This window comes from Vitis riparia, chromosome 16 (assembly GCF_004353265.1).
Source record: "Vitis riparia cultivar Riparia Gloire de Montpellier isolate 1030 chromosome 16, EGFV_Vit.rip_1.0, whole genome shotgun sequence".
NCBI classification, from domain to species: domain Eukaryota; kingdom Viridiplantae; phylum Streptophyta; class Magnoliopsida; order Vitales; family Vitaceae; genus Vitis; species Vitis riparia.
Window position 1 is genome coordinate 853,357 of NC_048446.1, and position 23,877 is coordinate 877,233.

Genomic DNA, 23,877 nt, shown 5'->3' on the forward strand with positions numbered 1-23,877 from the left:
CATTACTTTTCCATAAATTAAAAAATAAAATAAAAATCTCTACCAACACCCCTAGAGAATTCAAACGTGATATGATAGTCAATCAATTCAAAGAATCAGGAATAGAGTATTCATGGGTGGATGATTCACTTTTCTTTTAGTGTTTCATACAAAGTACAAGCGTCCCTCTTGATAGAAATTAATGTGCTCGACGTAAAATAATAAAAAGTATAAAAGGTTAAAATATAATAAAAATAAGATGATGTCACACACCACCGTTTTATAATAAAAAGAATGGAGAATCTTGTTACATGGAACATATAAAAAAAATTATGTTTTTTTCTAGGTGAAGTGAAGAGAAAAGAACAAAATGAAAAATAATGTGAGATGTTTGTTAGACACATGTCAAATTTATTATTATTATTATTATTATGAAAAAAAATGAAAAATAATGTGACATATTTGTTAACACATGTCAACTTTATTATTATTGTTATTATTTTATGTTTAAAATGTCTTTAAATAAATAAAATCAATAAATATGGAAAAGTGAAAGACTAAACAAAAATAAAATTTTAAAAAATGTGCATTATTTTCTAGGTAAAATGAAAAAAATGAAAAATATTATTATTATCAGTATCATTATATTATTATTATTATTATATAAAAATGAAATTTGAAAAAAGGTGCATTATTTTCTAAGTAACATGAAGGAAAAAAGAAAAAAAATGAAAAATGATGCGGCATGTTTGTTAGCAACATGTCAACTATTTTTTTAATAATAATAATAATAATAATAATAAATTATTATTATTATTATTAGATGTTTAAAATAATTAAATTTGAAAAAGTGAAAGAGTAAACAAAAATGAAATTAAAAAAAAAGGTGCATTATTTTCTAGGTAAAATGAAGAAGAAATGAAAAAAATGAAAAAAAAAAATTATTATTATTATTATTATCATTATCATTATTTTATATTTAAAATGTCTTTAAATAATTAAAATCAATAAATATGAAAAAAAATGAAAAAGTAAACAAAAATGAAATTTAAAAAGGAAAAGTGCATTATTTTCTAGATAAAATGAAGCAAAAAGAAAAAAATGAAAAATAATGTGACATGTTTCTTAGCCACATGCCTGACTTTAAAAATAATTGACAAGTAGAAATTCTTTTGATTTGTCATTTCAAAGTTAAAAAATAAAAATTATTAATAATAACAAAAAACAAATGGATTAATTGGCTCGCCGAGAAGAAAATTGAAGAGCATTTTTGACTTTTAATTATGTTACTATTTGAGTATATGTTTATTGAATTATTTTATAAAAGTTCTTAACTCTAATTTTTTAGATGGTGTACATAACATACTTCACCCTAAAAATAAATAATTTAGGGGTTAATTTCATTCACCATTACGAAGTTTTTAATTAAATATATTTAAGTATTATTAGTTTGAAATTTTATTTATTTTAAATAGGAAGAAAAATGAGTGAAAATAAAAAATAAAAAATTATAAAAGATATTTCATAAATTTAAATTAAATATTAAATTTGGAGATGAATAATAGTAACTCAAGATTTATTGACATAACCAATTCCCATCGCTCAATAAAGCAATAAAAATGATAATACCACTCAACTTTCATATTAAAATAATAAAAAAATTAAGAAAAAGTGGATTTTTGACATGCTAATTTGGAAAAATATAAAAAAAAATGATCCTAATTTTTATAAATTAGTTTTATCCTTATCAATTTAAAAATATTTTTAGAATATATATTTTTTTATAATTCAAATAATTATTTCCTGAAATTTTTCCTTATGGTGTTAATAACACCAATTAAGAATTTTTTTGACCATGAGAATTAATTTAAAATTAATAAAATAAGAAATTTTAATAAAAAATATAGGAAAGACGGCCAAATACAATGGGAGTAAATATTTTATTTTTAAATTTTTTTTTTTGGTTTTTAATTGTATTTAATTTTTATGCATTTTAGTTTTAATTGCATTTTAAAATTTTAAATTATTTTATTTTATTTTTGGTGTTAACTAACAAAACTTTTATTTAATTTTATTAAAAAAAATGAGAAGATTAGAAGATTTATATAATACAAGAAATAAAATCATAATTAACTAGGAAATTAAAAATATTTCATTTATCACTTAAAGATACTTGAGAATTTTTTCAAAATGATTTGTATCTTATATTATATAATAAAAATTTATAAAATATTTATTTATAAAATACTTTTATCAAATTAAAATAATAAATTAATTTAATTATTTAAATTTTGAAAAAATACATATATTTTAAAATATTTTTAAATGAACCACAATCATAATTTTAGTTTTCATATCAAACCCCTTTATATTGATAGTATTACTTCTAAAACACCAGTTCAAAAAACATGTAAAAGAAATTAAAAATAAAATGGGAATGGTCACTGCCATTCTTACCGAAGTCCAGCTTAAAGTCAAATAATCTAAGGAGATTCCTAGACACTAATGCGGCATTTGACTATTTGAGGGGCGCCTAACATTCAAGCCATTTGGCAATGTTTTAAAAACAAAATTCAAAAGTCAGTTTTCAAAAATGGTTTTATCCTGTACAAAGAATAAAACCATTTCTAAAAATAATTTCCAAACCACACCAATGTTTCCACAACCTAGATGATAAAGGAACAAATTGTTATTTCAGTAGAAGTTCCCTGTGTTAATTTTCTTCAGTTCATTGATACAACTACAAACATCATTCTTATACCTAAAACTGCATTTTTCAGCTAATCTTTGAACGAAATAATCATACAATTGCATATAAGGATAGATCATCAAAGAAGAATGAAGCAAGGCAGAGCAAACCGGTTAATGGCTGGCTCCAGTCGTTACAATCCGAATGCTACCCTCTGCACATAATCTGGCCGTCTTTTGCTGGGCATCCGAAGCAGGCCAGTAATCTGGAGCTCTGTGACTGCCCTGCAGAATCGCACTCTAGAGGTAACATGGTTAAGGAGCTTCACAAAGGTCATTATAAGGAGGAAAAACTAATCAATTCGAGCAGAAGCAGGCAAGTAAGAACAGTATATTAACAACAAATTATGAGCTCCATAACAGATATTGAATATAGTTTGAATGAAAGTAATTAGGATATTAACTTCACGCAGTGTTTGTTTCCAGCTCAAGTTTGCAAATCATTAGAATCTAGTAACTGTTTTCTATGGTTCTTGTCTCAAGTTTGGAGAGTCTTGTAAGTTCGGATTCCTGCATAAATGGCCAATACAGTAAATGTTTTCCATGATTTTCATTGTCTTGATCATTTCTATTCATATAATCTAATGAAATGACACTGACAGTAAAACTCAAAAGCGAAATTCTAGGATCCTAAGTTAATAACTATAACAAAAGGGTTAAAAGCACCTAATCTGGCCTTCCCAACAAGTTATGCAGTGTGAATTTGTGATTTAATGTTTGAATCCATTGTATGTTTAAGAAGTCTGCATCATAGTTACTAATCCGATGAAAGTGAAAAATGCTATGCAGAATGGAAAAGGAATAGGATACTGAATCGATGCTTCACTCTGGTTTTGAGATTCATTTGTGTCCTTTCTTTTCTTAGCTGGGGACTGCTTCAGCTTGTGTTTCCCTTTGGTACTTGGCTGAAAGACAGTTGATTTGAAAGACTGGTACCAATCATGGAGATTGATAAGATCACCATGCTCCTGAGCCAGGGTATACCTACATCAACAAATGGAAAAAGTTATAACTTCCAGGTAATATTTAAAGAGGTTAAAAAACAACACCACGTGGTTGTTCCACACTGCCTGTATTGCAAGAATATTCCAATTAGTGCTAAAATGTGTGCTTAAAGGGGGTCAGTCCATCTAGAACTTCTGAAGTGTGAAACCCAACTAGATAAGAGTCGTCTTGCTTCTCTAGGTAAGACGAGGGAATGACAACTCAGACCCGAAAATCATGAAACAAAGGAGCCTGGCAACTCAAAACATCTTCCACCCAACAAAGTGAGGAAATACTTACAGAATTGAAGTGTTGTGCATAGATGGTAATATCGCTTTACTACTATTGCTGCAGCAACTACAAAGAAGGATTTTTTGGAACTCCAGAAGATCAAGTTGAATTCTTCTTCTTGGGTCTCCCATTAAAGCCTATAAAACATTTGAGAAGTTTAAAATTATAGATTTGGTATGATACAAAATGCAATTTTCAAGAACTTCAACAGGGCAATAAAAAAGTTTACGAGTTCCAAGGAAAAAAAGGCAAATCTAAAAAAACCTCAACTTTAAATTACCATATCTTAAAATAAAGCATTCGTACTTCGTACTTGATAAAATTGTCACATGTATGAAAAGTTTGGTGCACCCACCTGATCAAAAGAGGTTGTTTTCTACTCGGTGCAATCCATAATATTTCCAAAAACCCAAGAAGCACAACAGATGATAAAAGGACAGGATGGTTTACTAAAGGACTAGATTACAATTTTATTTATTCATATCAACTACAAAACGACATTGTATCACCTTATTATCCATATAAATCTCAGAAAAGAACATATCAGAGTAGCTACATTTCCGGGATCTTTTAAAAGGTATTCATGAGTTTTCATCTTACCAAATATAGCTACTATCATTGAGGGGGCTTGGGCATCAACCTATTTCCAGAGAAACTGACCCCCTGCTCCATCTAATAAAGCCTTGTAATACATTTTCAATGAAAGGGAAAAGGGAAAAAAACACCAGTATCATGTTTTCCAAGAAGCAAGTCTATTCCAACACTCCTCCACAGAGTTCCAGACGGAAATGGCCCTTCAACTTGAATGTTTGACATTCATTGCACCCACTCACTTCTCTAGAAGCAAGGCCAGAAAAACAACATTCAATCTTCTCCCCAACTCTCCTGAATGCAGCAAATCATCAAACACCCTCAAGACATCCCCACTTATCGCTCAATAAAGCCAACACATGATAACAGTAAGAATCAGATTAATTTAGCGATTAATCATTATATGCACAAATGTCTAGCATTGTCAGCTAATAGTACTAAATAGTAAGTAAACATTCACTATTTCTGCCTAGTACACAGGAAATTTCATGAGAATATTTCTTGGTGTAAAAGATCCAGAGTACTTACTGATTGTAGTTTGTCAACATTCTTAAAACACACTATTTCGTGAAAAGGTATGCACTCAACAGGCTGCATGTAATCCCTGTTTCACAAACAAACCATCTGTTGGAAAGCTTTCTAGTAACATATTTAAACTAGTAAATTCATTGCAAGAAAAGATAATTTCCCATCAAGGGGATCCCGTTTTCTTCTCTGCTTACCAAACAAGGAAACAGAAATTCTCATATCTTTCATCACAAATAGAGTATCAATAGAGAGGAACCAGTAAATATGCCTGAGCAAGGATTTGAATGTGGAGCAATCTATGTCATATAGGCACGTCCAAATCTGTGAAGTACATGTTCCAAACATGGAATGAGAAGGCTTTTAATATGGGACATGTGTCTAATATGCCTAAAGGTCAGCTATGATCTTCTTCTTCTTCCTTTTTTTCCCCTTCCTAATAGGCAAAAAAATAGTGCATGCCCATGAAAAAAAGGGGCCACAAGTTTCCAGTTCATTATAAGAAACCTTAGACTCATGACATGCATTGGACACCCTATCTTAGTTGTGTGCTTCAATTTGGCCTTGGGCATGGAAAGAGAAAAAAATGGAGATTTAAGTAAATGAGCCATGTCACTATGTCCTAATATATGGAGATTAAACAAATCAGTTACAACACACACACTGACATCCAAAATTGTACCTAAGCCCATGTAATACACCACAATATAGATCATATAAAGTTCATAGTTAGTGATGGCTGATTCTTAGGAATCTGATTGACCCTGGTCAAAGAAATGATGTTGTATTTATTTCTTTCCTTTTTGTCTTTGGTAGAATCTGATTTATGGGAGAGATTATAGGATGATAGGTGGAGGTGAATCTAATCCCTGATTTATGAGAGAGATTGTAGGTGAATCTAAACCCTAATTGTGTATAATATAATGTACATATTGTACAAGAACATAATTTGCTTCATGGGATCAGAGCTAGGGCTCTCTTATGTACCCTAAGTTTTTCCTATTATCAGCCTTAATCACTGAGAATTTTGCTGCACTTGTACGACCTTCATTGCCAACAGCTGAGCTTGTTGATGTCCATCTCCTTCCTTTGAATTTTTTGGCCTACATAGCCTCATAAACTTCCCCCTGTTTCAAATTTACAAAAATTGTATCTGATTTGCTCCAATATGTTTGATGGATCAAAAATCATCCAATCTTCAAACTTTGTTCCCAACCTGACTAGCAATAACCCTTTCGTAGAAACTAAATGGCCAAAATCACCTAGTGTGGTCTCAACCTCTACGAACGTTTTTTAAAGGAAAAGAAAAACTAAGGACCTGTTTGGCAACTGTTTTCAAGAATAGTTTTTTCTTCTTCAGAACAAAAAACAAGAAAACAAGTTTGATAACTAGAAAACATATTTTAGTTGTTTTTTGTTTTCTGTTTGTAAGAACAAAAAATAGGGTGTTTTCAGAAAACAAATTTTAGTTGTTTTCACTTGTTTTAAAAAATAATTATACAAGCATATAGAATGATTAAAAATTAAACATTGGATATAAAAATTATTTAAAAAATATAGTAAAAAATATTAAAAAAAAGGTTAAAAACATTTCAAGTTCACAAACAGACTTTTGTTCTACAAAATATTATAAAACAATTTTCAAAAACTATTTTTTAGAACTATTTTCGAAAACAGTTACCAAACAGGCCTAAGTCATCTAATTGGAGCTATCCTAAGTGAAGACAATCCACAGCTCATTGCATGGGATGAAGAGAACTTAATGATTATGTCATGGCTATGGAATTCAATGCAACAGGACATTAGCAAGGCATGCATGCTCTTGACAACCACTAGAGATATCTGGAAGATTGTTAGGCAAACATACTCCAAAGCGAGGGATGTTGCTCACATCTATGAAATAAAAACTGAAATTGATGCTACCAAGCAAGGTACTTTTTTTGTTACTAAATACTACAATATCATGAAAAGCTTATGGCTTGAATTAGATTACTATCATAATATTAACATGAAGTGCAACAAGGATGCTACCATGATACTCAAATATGTTTAAAGGGAAACGATATTTGATTTCTTAGTGGGTCTCAATGTTGTATACAATCAAGTCGAGGTTCAAGTCCTTGGAAACAAGGTTCAAAGTATCGATCGAGTCTGGTCCAACTCAACCGAGTAGTATCTGCCTCGGCAAGCTCCACAATGAGTTCGATACCTGATATAAGTTTTTCCATTAACTCGATAAAAAATTAGTAAAACTCATAATGCTTTGCCAAAACTACATCAAGTTAACTTGAATTCATGGCTTCGAAGCCACGAAACAACATGACCTTCTTCGTTGTCGTTGGATTGAACGGTGTTAAGTGGCAGCATGAGGACTGGTCGAGCATTACCACAAAAGATTCTGATCTTGACCCTCTTCTTCAATTTTGCATCAGTGCCACTGAACAGCAACATCATCTTCGTTGATGGTCGACAACCAATCCATTATACGAGTGGGATGAAAATGCCTCTACATTTCCTCTTTCCTGGTTTGGAATTTAGGAAAGTAGCAATTGGGATAGATTTAAGAAATTTTAACATATTCCTTTTATGAAATTAATTAAATGCATTAAATGATGATGTATTCCTAATATATGGAAATTTATTTATAAAATTAATTATATAGGATACTTAGAAACAATTAAAAACATAACAAATTGAAATATGATAATTGTTACATGTACTAAATATGAATATATAATAATTTTAAAATAGACCTGGATATTAATCACGAATAATAAATTAATAAATTTAATTATATAAATATAAAAAATAAATGTATAATGAAATACCATAAAGCATAATAATTGTATTTTAAAATATTTTTAGTATATTGATATATATTTACAGTTAAATATTTAATAGTTATTAATTATATTTAATGGTTTAAAATTATATATTAATGTAACTGAATATTAAATGAAAGAACTTTATTTTATCAATTCTTGAGTTCATTTAAATGTTAATTTTGTTACTATTGTAATATTTTTTTTAAAAATAAATTAGTTTTAACAGGTCAATTCAGTGTCCTTCCAAGACCTGTGTCTGACAATTTCCTGGTTCTTTTAAATGGTGGAGGTCTAAGAAGAAGCCCCTCCCCTTTTAGATTTGAGAATATGTGGCTCAAGGTGGAGGGATTTAAGGATCTCCTGAAGTTGTGGTGGGAAAGGGACAACTTTAGTGGATCATCAAGTTTTATTTTGGCAGCAAAATTAAAGGCCTTGAAGTCTAAACTGACGGAGTGGAACAGAGATGTTTTTGCCAAGAAGTCCGAAAGACTTTGGCTTTGAATCAAGTGGACTATTGGGATGCTAAGAAAAAGACTAGCACCCTGTCTTTGGAAGAGTTGGAAGCAAGGAAAGAAGTGAGGGAAGATTATAAAAAATGGGTTCTGTTAGAAGAGATTTCTCAGAGGCAAAAATCTAGAGAAGTGTGGCCGAAAGAAGGAGACAGAAATACCGAATTCTTTCATAAGATGGCCAACACTCACAAAAGGAGGAATTATGTGGACAAAATTAAGATTAATGGTGTTTGGCTTTCGGAGGAGAATGAAATCAAGGAAGGGGTGGTTAGAGCCTTTCGGTCTCTGCTATCCAATCCGAGGGACTGGCGTTCTTCTTTATCTGGGTTGCAATTTGAGACGCTAGAGACTTAGGACACTCTAGGTTTAGAGGAGCCATTCTCGGAAGATGAGGTTTTTGGTGCTCTATTGGGATGCAATGGGGACAAAGCACTAGGGCCCGACAGTTTTTCAATGGCATTTTGGCAGTCCTCTTGAACTTCGTGAAGGATGATGATATGATGAGATTTTTCAAGGAATTCTATGAACATGGTAAATTTGTTAAAAGCTTGAATGCAACTTTTTTTTGTTGTAATTTCAAAAAAAGCGGGTGCTGAAGATTTAAGGGATTTTAAGCCTATAAGTTTGGTGGAGGGGTTGTACAGGTGGTTGGGCAAGGCTTTAGCCAATAGGTTAAGGAATGTGGTAGGAAAGGTGGTTTCTAAGGCCCAAGGGGCGTTTGTGGAAGGTAGACAAATCCTAGATGCAGTGCTGATTGCTAATGAAGCCATTGATACGATCTTGAAGAATAACGAATGTGGTATCTTGTGCAAACTTGACATAGAGAAGACATATGACCATGTGGATTGGTCTTTTCTTCTCACAATTATGCAGAAAATGGATTTTGGGGAGAAATGGGTTGGGTGGATCAAATGGTGCATTTCCACTACAAGTTTCTCTATGTTGGTTAATGGCACCTTTACTGGTTTCTTTCAAAGCTCAAGGGATTTGAGGCAAGGAGATCCGCTATCGACTTATTTATTTGTGATTGCTATGGAGGTGTTTAGTTGTCTCCTAAAGAGGGCAGTGGATGGAGGTTTTTTGTCGGGCTGTAAGATGAAGGGAAGGAATGGAGAAAGGGTTTAGATGTCCCATTTGTTGTTTGTTGATGATACCTTGGTGTTTTGCCAAGCTACCCAAGATCAGATGACCTTTCTTAGTTGGTTGCTTATGTGGTTTGAGGCCGTGTTGGGGTTAAGAATAAATTTGGAAAACAACGAATTAATCCCAATGGATAGTGTGGAGAATATTGATAACCTTGCTATGAAATTTGGTTATAGAGTGGGCAACCTCCCATCCACTTATTTGGGCATGCCTCTGGGTGCACCATTTAAGTCTATGATAGTTTGGGATGGAGTGGAAGAGTGGTTCCATAGAAGGTTGGCTATATGGAAGAGACAATACATTTCCAAAGGAGGGAGGACGATCGAAATTCAAAGCACATTGTCGAATTTACCCATTTATTTGATGTCACTATTGTGCATGCCAAGCTTAGTTAGACAAAGACTAGAGCATATTCAAAGGGATTTTCTTTGGGGAGGTGGAAATTTGGAGCGAAAACCTCATTTAGTGAGATGGGAGTTGGTGTGCTTAAGTAAGAAGAAAGGGGTTTGGAGATCAAGTGTCTTTCCACACTCAATAAGGCTCTTCTTTGTAAATGGAATTGGTTGTTCATGAATAAAAGAGAGGCTTTGTGGAATCAAGTGATTAGAGGGAAGTATGGGAAAGAAAGAAGGGGTTGGTGTTCGAGGGAAGTGAGAGAAGCGTATGGTGTTGGGTTATGAAAAGGGGTAAGGAAGGCCTAGGACATTGTGAGTACTAGGATTTCCTATTCTGTAGGTAATGGGTGGAGGGTGAGATTTTGGAGGGATAGGTGGTGTGGGGATTCTCCTTTGAGTGTGTCCTTCCCAACCTTGTTTGCTTTAGCTATTGATAAGGAGGCGTGGGTGGTGGATATTTGGAACCCCTTGGCTGAGGGAGGTCCGGGAGGTGGAACCCTAGTTTCTCAAGATCCTTTAATGATTGGGAGGTGGAAGAGGCAGAAAGCTTCTTAGGGCGGCTACATGGGAAGAAAGTGTGTGGTGATGTGGAAGACATAGTGTTTTGGACCGAAACAAAGAGTAGGAAATTCTCGGTCAAATACCTCTACAATGCTCTAGAGTCGGGCAGCCCTTCTTTGTTTCCCTCAAGTTGCATTTGGAACGTGCGGGTATAGCCTAAGATTAGCTTCTTTGCTTGGGAAGCTTCTTGGGGCAAAGCTGTAACTTTGGATTTAATTCAAAAAAGAGGGTGGGCCTTGGCAAATAGATGTTTTTTGTTCCATGAGAAGGAAGAGACTATAGACCACCTTCTTCTTCACTGTACTAAAACAAGGGTCTTGTGGGAATTCTCCTTTACATTGGTTGGGGTGTCATGGGTGCTTCCTTCTTCAATTAAAGAGACTCTCCTTAGTTGGCATGGTTCTTTTGTAGGCAAAAAGCGTAAGGTGTGAAGAGCGACTCTTCTATACATCTTTTGGACGGTTTGGAAGGCGAGAAATAGATTGGCCTTCAATGATGATGTACTTTCGATCCAGAGACTCAAATACTTTTTTGTTTTTTCTCTTTGGTCAGAGGCAAAGTTGTTTATAGTTGATCGCCCTTTAACTTTAGTTAGTTTTATTGATTGGTTGGGCTCTAGTTAAGGTTGTTTTTTTACCCGATTGGGTGCTTATTTACTTGTTCTTTTAGGCCCGTTTGGCAGTGGGCGTATAGGTATTGTATACCTTGAGTCGCTCTTTTGGCGCCTCTTTTCAATAGATATTTTCTTTACCTATAAAATATATATATATATATATATATATATTTGCGTATCGACCGATACCAATTCGAGATATCGAGACTGATTGTACCTCAGGACGTCCTAAGTCAATGACCGATACCGCGACTTTGAACCATGCTTAGAAAACATCTACCTTCCTTAAATGAAGTCTTCTTCATTGTAAGAGTAAGAGAAAAAAAGAGTGTTATGCTTAAGACTCCAACAACAGAAAGCTCAGCTCTTGTCATATGAAGCCAAACTCCACACTGTCAAACAACAATTATGGAGAAAGTGAAGTGTCCAGATCACCAGTCAACAAAGATGGCTTGTGGTGTGTCTATTGCAAAAAATTGAGGCGAACTAAGGAGACTTGCTAAAAACTCCATGGAAAGTCACAATCAATTGGTAGAGAGAATGGAAAACGATACGCACAATCTGAACAGAGGAGTAGTCAAGCCCATATTGCTCAATCTGAAGAGAATTCCCAATCAAAAATCTCAACTTCTAATGATTCAAATGCCTGTAGATTGAATAGACAGGAGATTGAGAGACTCCGTAGCCTTTTGACTTCAATGGACGAGCCTACTACTTCATGCTCTCTCACTCAATCAGGTAAGTATCCCATTTCTCATGTTTTTGGTGTATCAAATGATTGTTTTCCAAGTACTTGGGTCATATGACCTATTCTTCACAATGTTCTTCTTCTTATAATCCATGTTCTAGGGATAAAAAAATTAAAATTGTTGATGGCACACTAGCAATTGTGGCAAGCCAAGGAAAATTTTCCCTAACTTCGGCTCTCACATTAAAATGTGTGCTACATGTTCCAAATCTTTCAGCTAACCTTTTGGTAATTCATCAAATTACTAAATATTTGAATTGTACTATCACCTTTTTCCATCTCATTGTGTTATCCAGGACCAAGCCACATTGAGGACAATTGGCCATACTAAGGAACAGGAGGGTTTGTACCTTCTTGGATGTAATCATATGCCACTCATTTTTTTTAGAAAAATTCTCATTGAATAAAGCCCAAATATGATTACATCATCTTTGTCTAAGGCATCCATTCTTTTCCTAGCTCCAAAAAATGTTTCCTTTAGTATTCAATAAATGGGATAATAACAATTTTCATTGTGAGGTTTGTTAATTAGCTAAACACCATTATGTTCCATTTCCTTTAAGTAATATAAAATTAGCATTCCCTTTCTTGCTAATTCATACTCATGTTTGGAGTCCCTCTCAAATCCCAAGTCTTTTTAGAGCAATGCGGTGTGTGTCCTTCATATCGATGATTGTATTATAGTGAATTGTTTATTCCTCATGAAAAACAGATTAGATATTGGTTTTGTATTTCCTTTCGTTCACAAAATGGTTAGCACACAGATCGGAATTAAAATAAAAGTCATTAGATCTGATAATGGGAAAGAGCACTTTAATTAGGTGTAATCTCGTTTTCTTGAAAAAGAAGGTATAATACATCAATCTTCATGTACTAAGTCCCCACAACAAAATGGTGTGGCTGAACAGAAAAATAAGCATTTATTAGACTGAGCCTTACTTTTTCAATTTAAAAAAAGTATGCTTAAATCATATTAGGGAGAAGTCCTAACCACATCTCACTTGAATAACCGACTACTCTTAAAAGTGCTTGAAAATAAAACCCAATTAGACATACTCCCAAATTTTTTCCCATATTTCAATAGCTCCAATAAACTTCCTACCAAAGTCTTCAATTGTGTGTCGTTTTTCCATATCTATCCTCCAAATCGCAAGAAACTTTTGAGCTGTAAAATGTGTGTTTATGGGATACTCTCGAATCAAAAAGGTTTACAAATATTATTATCCTGCTTCTCGAAAAAATTTTACAACCATGGATGTCACTTTTGTTGATCATTTTTCTGAATATTTATTTTCAAGAAAGCTTAGGTGAAAATAAGTTTATCTCTTATGATTTGCATGGACTTTATAAATCCATGCCACCTACACCCAAGGTCCCACCTATAGGTTCTACCTCCTTGTCACCTAATTAAGAACCTTTTTATAAAAACAGATCAAGGGGGAGTTAATGTGACTACCATGCCACTACAGGTTTACTCTAGGTGGAACCAATGTAGACTTGATCAAATGCAAGCTCAAGAGTTTGAACCTAAGCCAAGTAATGAACACAGAAACTCTAGTAATTTTGTTTCCAATGTCATTTCTCCTGCTTCAAATTTGTTGCCCTTACTAGAAACCCCTTATCAATTTATTCAAAACAAAGATTCAAAAGTGTTTCCTGATCTTCATTTACCGCTTGTCCTTAGGAAAGCCAACAAAAAATGCAAACAACACCCAGTTTTCAATTTCATTTCATTTGAAAACCTTTTTTTTTTTTTTTTATAGGTAAGCTTAATATATTAAAGGCACTTGCAAAAAGACGCAACAAAGTACACACGAAGGATACAGATATGACTCATAGGCAAGCAAGAAAATAGAAGAGAAAGATTCAAACCCACCTTCCAACCAACACCCAGCTCCCACAAGGGCTGGAAACCCCCTAGCAAAAACCAAAAAAGAGAATAAAACCTTTCCCAGAACAAACAAAGAACCCCTAGCATAACAAAATTACCACCAGTGACCTGCAGAGAACCCTACTGCTAAGTCTCCACCCCCCTCCCCAATCTTTTTACCATAGATGAAGCACTATTGTAACTAACTGAGCACTCAAGCCTTCAAATTTCCTTCCCAAGACGCGAAAAGGACATGGATTTTCACCCTCTCCCTGACACCTTAATCCCATGACCTTTCTTTCTTCGCTTCCAGTTTTCTAAGAAGAGAGTTGATTTCCTGTTTGAAGCCCAGAATTGGCAACCCCAAACAATTGGAGAACTCAACAAAAACTTTGGGAAGAGATGCAAACTCCTTCCCCTCCGCTACACCTTCCCCATCACATAGAGCCTTCTTTACCTAATTAACTTCTACTAAAATTCCTTAAACAGTTCAAGAAGCATTTAGAAGCAAGAATTGGAGGAAAGCCATGAAAATGAGATGTTAGCTCTTAAGAAAAACCAAAATTGGGAAATAGTTGAATTACCAACGAGAAAAAAAATTGGTTAGATGTAAATGGGTGTTTATAGTTAAATATAGAGTTGACGGGACAATGGAGAGATATAAGGGTAGGTTGGTAGCAAGGGTATACGCAAATTTATGGGGTGGACTACCAAGAAACATCTGCTCTGGTAGCAAAGATGAATATCATTCATATATTACTATCCTTCGTAGCTAACTTTGGTTGGTCTTTGTAGTAACTTGATATTAAGAATGCATTCTTGTATGGTGATTTAGAAGAAGTGTCTATGGAAATACCTATGTTTCAATGGAGACTTCAAGAGAAACACTATATGCAAACTAAGAAAGAAGCTTTATGGCCTTAAACAATCTCCCTAAGTATGGTTTGAAAGATTTGCAAAAGCCATGAATGACATGGAGTTTCGACAAAGCTAAGGAGGTCATACACTCTTCATCAAACACTCATATATAGGAAAACTTACCATTGTCATGGTTTATGTTGATGACAAAACTGTGACCGGAGATGACTGTAAGGAAATAGAAAGACTCAAGAAAAAACTAGCTAAAGGGTTCAAGATAAAAGACTTGGGAAGATTGAAGTGTTTTTTGAGGATTGAGGTGACCCACTCAAGGAAGTACATTTTGGATCTTCTAAAGGAGATAGGTATGCTTGGTTGCCAATTGAACAAAATCATAAGCTAGGGGAAGCTCAAGAAAATGTAGTAGTAGAATGTGGAATGTATCAATGTTTAGTTAAGAAGTTAATCTACTTGTCACACACAAGGCTAGCTATACCCTATGTTGTTAGCGTCGTAAGCCAATTCATGCATTGTCTTAGAGAACTTCATCTAGAGGTGGTATACAAGATTCTACATTATATGAAATCTACCCCAGGAAAGGGAATTGTCTTTAAGAAAAATGAAGAGCTAAGCCTAGAGGCGTATACTGATGCAGATTGGGCAGGATTAGTGGTGGATCGATGCTCTACCTCTAGTTACTATACACTCTCAGGTGGCAACTTAGTGACATGGAGAAGTAAGAAGCAATCCATGGTGGCTCAATTTAGTGCAAAAGTAGAGTTCATATATGGCACATGGGATTTGTGAGCTATTATGGACAAAGATTATCCTTGATGATCTAAGAATCAAGTGGGAAAGGACAATGAAGTTATACTATGACAACAAATCAACAATCAATATTGCTCACTAGCCAGAACAGCATGATCAAATGAAGCATGAGAAGCAGATCAACACTTTATCAAGGAAAAACTCAATAGTGGTCGTCTAATCTACACATCCTATGTTTCAACAAAAGGGCAACTTGCAAATGTGTTAATCAAAGGATTGGCTAATCATAAGTTTCAAAAAATTACATGTAAGCTGGGAATGGATAACATCTATTCTCCAACTTGAGAGGAAGTGCTAGTAGACTCTTAGGAATCTGATTGTGGCCCTAGTCAATGAAATGATTTTGTATTTATTTCTTTCATTCTTTTCTTTCTTAAAATCTTATTTATGAGAGAGATTATAGGATTATAAGTGATAGGTGATTCTAGTCCCTGATTTATGGGAGAGATTGTAAGTGAATCTAATCTCTAATTGCATATAAATAGGATGTACATATTGTATTCTAATATAATTCAAGAAGAAAACTAGTTTTGGTTTATGAAAAATTTAAAAATTAGAGCGGAAAAAGCTCAGTTTTAAGGCACATATGATGGTCTAAGAGATATTTATCTGCCTTTTGAAATATGTAAGCAAATGGTAAGCAAGAGCATCCACTCAGCTGCCCATCACAGACACAACAGCTCCTTTTTGGTATCAACAGTAGATATCAACCTACAAATTTTTGGTGATGGGCTCTTTCTACAAGTATGGAAGAAGATTTCATGGATCTGACTTTGGATCAAATATCCCATACAAGCATAAGCTCAAAGAAAGTAAATGGCACCACTGCATTTACTCGGTATAACCTTCTCAAATATTGGATAAAATAAAAACATTTTAGGAACCAGACAGAATGTCCTCAAGGTGCTGTAACAGAAAACAAACAGCATCCAATCAATTTAAATTGGTATTATATAATAATTTTAGATTTCAAATCAAGAGATCTACTGAACTTTTGTCCCCAATGTTTAGGGAACATATAAAAAATAACAAGCAGCAAGGCAATACAATTATAACAAGTGACAAAGGACATTAGATTGGGGACGATTGTTCACAAGATTTCACAAATAAAACTATGCATTCTGGGAAAAAATTTGCAATTCAAATAAAATAAAAATGTAAAGCACATTTGTTAAACCATTCCCAGTGCTATTTAGTATCTATATATCAATAAAAAGATGGAAATGGTATAGGCAAGCACAAGGATCTGTAGAATTAATATTGTTACCTAACCATGGTCTCCATCAACCTAGCAGCTTTCTCATTTAACACTTTTGAGTCCTTATCCATATTTAAATGACTCCGAGATGTATGTCTCCTGTCACACAAAATACAGTTAGAACGGAAGCACTGGGAATCGATGTTCCTAAATAACCATAAAAGCACACTTTGAGCTAAGCCAAAGTAAAAACTATTGAGTTTCATTTTTCTTTTTTTAATTTTCTCCTTCTCCCTATATGCAAGGTGAGGAGATAAAAAGGGATATTATTTACTTTCAGTTTACCCCAAAAAAATGTACTGTGACAATTAAGTGATTATCATAATTGACCTAGCTAAGATGCTAAAATATGAATATGCAAGAGACTTCTAATGAACATGATCACTTGCCGTCTCTATATTCAGTTTAGGAAACACCCAGGTTGAGCCAAACATCATTCCGAAAGTACATATTATTGTGGATATGGACTTACTATTCAGATGGCACAATATTTTTGGGATGTTTAATTAAGTATATAAGCAAACAAAGGCATATGGGGCTCAATGATATATACCAAACTTGGTTAAGCCAAACATAATTACAGAGTAAATATTATTATGAATGTGGACTTACCATTCTGGAGTTATAATAATTTTGAGATGTTTAAAATAAGTAAAAATTAGTAAACAAAGGCACAAGAGCTTAATGAAACATACCAGTTAATATTTTTTAAAATAAGATTGTCAAGAAATGACTAAAAAAGCATGAGTTTTTAGCAGTACTCTTTTATTCATTACATCTTATTACAAGCCACACGATATCTTAATAATAAAAAAATAATTAATATAACAGAGGATAGAAAATATGCTTCACAAATTCAACAGTGGATAGAACAAATCAAACCGAATGTAACAGGGAGAAAGATCGCTATACTAATATACAAGCAATAAAAGATGAACATAGAAAATTACTTGGGTATATTCGTCAAATCTTGTTTCAAACTCTTGCCATTCTCAAATTTCAGCAGAGATTGGAGTTCCTTCACTTTGTCATGAATCTATTACGAGGACATAATTCAATAATAATTAGATTGTTTGCCGATCAACTTTAAGTTAGATTAGGGGGAAAATTGGCAGCAAGGTTATTTCTAAAAACCATACATAGATGAACAGTAAAAACAATATCAATGTGGCACTGTAGACATACGTCATAACAACATGCTTAAAGATAAATATAAGATAATTCTTATCAAAAAGAAAAAGGATGATGCTGCAAATAAAAATTCATTTTCTATGAAGATTATATAAAAAATTATTAAAAAAAAAAATCTATCTAGACATTTAGGGTATAGTGTGTACAGCCTATTGAGTCCTTACTCCTAAGGCTGACAACAAAAGAAGGAAAAGAAAAATTTACTGACCAAGGTTAAACATTCAGACACAAATTAACTTTGGTACAATGCTGGTGAAAGTAAATTGGAAAAGTCAAATATCTTCTGCCAAAAAGTTAGGGATGTCAGATTTAGGGATAAGAAAAGGAAGTTGTTGGAATACATCTCAAAATCCACATTTATTTGGAATATTCTATAGCATTATTTTTAGAAGTTCTCTTGTGGGTGTAGAAGCTTCAATTCCTTGTCTTTTTAGGACCTTGGTTTTGGACTCTAAAACAACAGGCTGGGTGATTTTTAGTGAACCCAACAGCAGTCAAATGCAGGCCTGGGCAAGGTTCATGAATAATATCGGGAGTAAGTCCAACCTCCAACACATGGATTGCTCCTAAAGAAGTTGTGAACCAAAGGATTTGAGTTTCTAAGAGGAATATCTTTAGACTTGAATGAGTTAATGAACTTGTTAAATGCACTAGACACAGATCAACCACTTCATAATTATCATAGAATATAGATAGGTCCACATTCAATTTTGATATGCTTCAGTGTGCCATATAACTTTAATATAAAGAGGGATGTGGTATCAGATTTAGCTACATTAAGTAGAAATTTCATTCCATGCTTTCACAAGCAACTTGTAACTAACCTAACTAGTTAGTTTTTTATGGATAAAATGCTAATTGATTTCATTTTTGCGATGCAGCTGGGGCTATGAGACACTTACAAAACCAATCAGTTAGTAGCAAGTCAAGCTCACAAGGGTAAGCTTGTTAACATCTATAAAGATGGTTGTGACAATATAATTGACCTGCGTATGTATGACAAACACAAGCTTCCGCAGAGAGCAATCATATAAGTTGCTTTACACAATGCAAAAGCCATATATTAAGGATAAATGAAATCTATTTTCTCGCCAGGGCTCCAATCTTCAACTATAGAATAAAGGAACTACTTAAAGATCATGTAAAGTCAAAGGCTAAATTGTTTACCTTTGTACTAGAACTAATCTGTACAAATACACAGTGTATGAGAATTAGTCTAAACAAATATCAGAGCCTCTGATAACTTTTGCCAAACTTTGCTCATACCTCAATGACATCCTCTGTGAGTTTTTCCCAGCTCTTAAGCAATTGATAAAGTAGCACAACTGGGAGATCCCTGATTGAATTGAATACAAAGATCAAAATGCCAGTGACATAATGCAAACAAATAGATTTATGAATTAAATAGTTACAAAGAAATGGAAATAGAATTGAGTGAGTATTATTTAAGCATGTAACTTGATTCAATAAATGCAAGAACTATAATTAATTGCAAATTTTTCAATTGTGCTAAAATAACACAAATATATAAAATTATAACAATAGTTATATGCCTCCTGAACTATTTAAATGGTCATAAATTTGAAATATAATTAAGATGTACTAATATAAAACTAGTTTACCACTATTTTATTTTATTTTATCTGAAACAAAAATTCATTAATACCAAATTAGAAGGACATGAGAAGAATGAGAAATCCTTCCAAAATATACAAATGCTGATCAAAAGATCTGATGTATAAGATGTCTCCTGTATACCACTTACAACTATACAAAAGAAGTGAGGTTTTACTCTCCAAAGAAATCAATGCATTTACAAAGAAGGGCCAAAGCTTTGCTCCAAGATTTGTTGTTTTAAACCTCTATTTACACACCAAGATCCAATAGAGTTGAATAACACTACGAGGAGTGTCCTTAAAAACTAAAATTGTTGAGACCCAAAAAGTGAAATAGAAGTAAATTAAGTCTCATATCAATTTCATACTTCTCCACTATCCTCAAAAATCCTTGCATTTCTCTCCCACAATATTATCCAAATCAAAATGAGGCAAAGACTTCTGTCTCTACCTGTACTCACCAAGCCTCTAAAGGAAATAGTCATCATGTCACTTATGCTCCTAGAAGGAACCCAATTTAGCCTAACCAAGCTGAATAATCTATGCCAAAACGCCAAAGTCATTGGACAGTGTAAATAGAGATGATCAACTGTCTCACCACTCACCATACACATAATGCAACAATTAGGACTAAGGGCTTTGTGAAGTCTCCTCGCCTATAGCAAGTTGTTGATGTTGACCTTCTTATTGACCAGTGGCCAAGCTAAGATCATGACGTTAGATGGTGCTTTAGACTGCCATAAGACTTTTTCTGGAGAGAAATGCACAAGGGCTTGTAGGTTAGACAGGGGTAAAAGGAAGGATTTTACTGAAAAATATACCTGAAGAAGATAAAGACCGCACTCTTTTATTGGGGACAAATGAAATCAAGTGCACATGAGAGAGAGAAGACATTAGTCCTTCTAAATCTTCTATCTCCACGATCAGTGAGATGACAACAAAAGATAAGGTTCCAAGAAAAAGGAAAGGACACTAAAAAATACTTGATTTATAAGGAATTAGCAATACCATCATTTGTGTTTTCCCAAATATAATTTGGAATGTTTTCAAAGTAATTATTGTATTTTCTATCTTGATTCACAGTTATTAATATACAAGATTGAAATAAGTATCATAATGTTTTAAAAGGCTATTAAGGCTTACACCTTGAGGCAAGGCTCTACGAATTACCCATGAGGCTATAGCCTTGGTTAGGGTAATTGAGGCTTAAGCCTTACCCTATCAAGGCTACTGGGGCCTAAATATCAAATATCCGCCTTTGTGGGCTTTTCGTATATATTTTATAAGAAGCTTAAGCCTCAATATTTAATGAGTTTTAATGGATTCTATTATCATCTATGTTTTTGTAGCCTTTTGATATAGATTTCATGAGTTTTGCATTGGGTCCCAACTTGGTTAAACCTTTCACAAATAAGAGCTTGGTTGACTTCCAATTAACCTTTTAAATGGAAAGGAAAAAGAGAGAATGAGAAGAAAAAATATGGGCATTGTTGACTATTTGATCTCATATATAATCATTATCTAATCATTTGTAGATAAAAAAAAAATACCACTACAATTGGTGGATAAGGAAAAAGAATGGGTGATTATTAGCACTATTAAGGAGAATAATATGACAATTGGATATGTATATCCCTTGGAGGGAGAAGTCTTATGGTTGATGCAATCCTGAAATGAAGGGAGGAGGCAGATGTTGGTTTGCAGTGGATTCAAAATCTTTTGAAATCTCTGTAGAGGTGAGTGGGGAGAGATGTAGGGGAATCATTGTGGAAAGGAGTAGAGGCTTTACTTCGTGGGTCAGGTTTGGAAGTCTCAGCTTGTGCTGCTTGCTGGAAGGGGTGGAGGCTTGCTGTAGGGGTGTTGTTGTGCAGGGTCTGGTCAAAAGGTGGGAAGATGGAGGAAGGAGGTTTAAGTTGGAAAGTAGAGCTAATGAGGCAGGTAGGTTTTATTGTGTTCCGTGGTAGACCTGGAATCAAAGAGATATTGCTTAGTGTTTCCAGAAGGGAAAGGAATTCTGGGAGGATGGGTTCTGTTGGCTGAAAAGCTTCGCTCCCTGGGGGTTATGTCTCGGGTTGAGTCTAGGGGAAATGCTGGTTCCTATGGGACAGGGAATACAGTAGGGGAATCTGAAGATAAAGCCCCAAAATCCTATGTCGATGTGGTGAATTCAAGAGAGAAAAAGGTAGGGGAAACACTATGGTTACAGTTGGGAGAGAAAGACATCTCAAGTGAGAGGAAGTTAATGGACCGATGTCTGGTCGGCAGATGGGGACTTACTCCACTGTTGGATTCAGATATGTATGCTCTTGAAAGTTGGGGGAGAACCTGTTGGAATATTAAAGGAGGACTGAAGTTTGCAAGGATAGGGGGCCCTCTCTTGCTGATCGAGTTTGAGAATAAAGATGAGGCAGACAAGGTGCTTTTAAGAGGGAACAGATGGTTCAAGGAATCGACTCTGCATTTAGACAGGTGGGACCCAAAAGTGGGGTGTTCTCAAAATGGCGAAAGAGCCGAGAATGCTTGGGTAAGAGTCATGGGATTGCCGTTGCATCTTTGGAGTCGGGAAGCCCTTAGAAAGATAGGGGACTGTTGCGGGGGGTTCGTTGAAGTGGATGTAAACACTGCAAATCGTAAGGAACTAAGGTGGGCCAGAATTTTAGTGAGATATGCAGGTGTAGATTGGCCGAGTACCATGCAAGTAGTAGTGGGATCTTTTTGTTACGCTCTCCAGCTATGGTGGGAGGTGAAACCAGGCTTGTTGGAAGTGATCCCGGCCATTAGAAAAGAAAAGGGCAAGGAGCGGGAGGTTAGGGATGACGGAGAAGGAGAGACACGCGCTGGATTCAAAAGGGTGGGAGAAAAGGCGTATGGGGAACCTGCAAAAGTGGCTGAGCAGTACAAAACAGACGAAGGAAGCTGCAGCACGAAAGTTCAGTCTTCTGGTACTGTGCCGAGAGCAGTATCAGAGGTTGACGGGTCAATAGGAGACCGATTTTCAGCTGGGGAGAGGAGTTTGTCTTCTGGGCCTGGAGAATATATGCCAGTGGGCCGGCAAGGTGAATCGGGCTGGGTAAGTGAGCCCGCTGAGGAGGGCCAAGGGATTAAAAAATCAGAGATAATGGGCCGGCCCAATTTGAAGCTTTTTAAAGGCCACGTGGGGGAGGTAAGACCCTTTTTGGAGATTGCAAAAGGGGTTAGGGTTCCCGATGGGCGTCGCAGTGGTGGCGGAGAGCAGGAGGGGGATTTGTTTGGGTTTAAGCTAGGATCGTCTCATTCGGCCGCCAATTCCTCAGAAATCACTGACGAGGCGTTATTGGAGGAGGCCTCCAGGTATTCCGTTCAAACATTTTCTCCTCTCTCATCTCTGGGGAAACGGGATATCTCTCTCTCTTCTACTCCTTCTGGGTGGGACGGGAAAGGTGTAGTCATGGCTAGGAATTCCGTCCGGGGAATAGCTTCAGATGACGAAGGGGGAGTAGTTATGGACCCGCTACGGATGATTTTGGCGGACGGAAGGGAGGCTGAGGTTTCGGAAATGGTGGGCAGAGAGGCTGGGAATACTGAGGAGTCATCAGTAGGGGCTTTGGGAAGAGTCTCCCATGAGGACAAGGAGGAGAGGGGTAAAGAGGGGGAGTGGTGTTGGCAGTCTAGTAGTCTGGCTAATTTTAGCCGCTATCTAGGAATGCCGACGGAGGGATTTGAAGGGGAAATATTGTTCTTGCTCAAGAGAATGAAAGAGAGGAAGATTCAAAAAGGTAAGTTGGATGGCACAAAGAGGAGAAAATTAGAGACATCAAAATTCGAAAGAGAATTGAGAAAATTGGAGTGGACTGTGAACTATATTGGAGGTGGAGGAGGAGGTGAAGGAGGGGGAAGCACAAGTAGGTCTAAATGAAGCTCAGAATGCTCACCTGGAATGTAAGAGGGGCTAATAATTGTGACAAAAGGAAGGTGATCAAAGCCTTGATTAGGAAAAATAGGGTGGACTTGGTCTGCCTACAGGAAACCAAGATTCAGGAAATGTCCACGGGCATTGTTCGGAGCTTAGGAGTGGGTAGGTTCATTGAATGGGGAGCTATAGATTCAAGGGGTGCAGCCGGAGGAATAGTGGTGATATGGGACAACAGGTTGCTGGAATTGACTGACATGCAAAAAGGATTGTTCTCCATTTCGTGCACTTTTAAGAGTTGTGAGGATGGTTTTATATGGATGTTTACAGGGGTTTATGGGCCAACTTTAAGGAGGGAGAGGGAGAGTTTTTGGGAAGAGCTGGGGGCCATTAAGGGGCTCTGGAATGGACCGTGGTGCATTGCCGGGGACTTTAATGCCATACTGAGACCG

At 35.2% G+C, this 23,877-nt stretch overlaps 1 protein-coding gene across 2 annotated transcripts in view; it reads right to left on the bottom strand.

The window, feature by feature from the left end:
* Positions 1-2,635: 2,635 nt before the first annotated feature.
* LOC117933859 (origin of replication complex subunit 3) overlaps positions 2,636-23,877 on the bottom strand; it is a 46,397-nt gene continuing 25,155 nt past the window's right edge. For both annotated transcript variants that reach the window (XM_034855422.1, XM_034855421.1), the window contains exons 11-17: positions 19,187-19,256; positions 17,680-17,765; positions 16,739-16,828; positions 5,122-5,197; positions 4,012-4,139; positions 3,538-3,711; positions 2,636-2,967 (exon numbers count right to left, since the gene is read on the bottom strand). In XM_034855422.1, the coding sequence (XP_034711313.1) occupies positions 2,862-2,967; positions 3,538-3,711; positions 4,012-4,139; positions 5,122-5,197; positions 16,739-16,828; positions 17,680-17,765; positions 19,187-19,256 (730 nt within the window). In that variant the 3' untranslated portion in view covers positions 2,636-2,861. The remainder of the gene's footprint in view (positions 2,968-3,537; positions 3,712-4,011; positions 4,140-5,121; positions 5,198-16,738; positions 16,829-17,679; positions 17,766-19,186; positions 19,257-23,877) is intronic.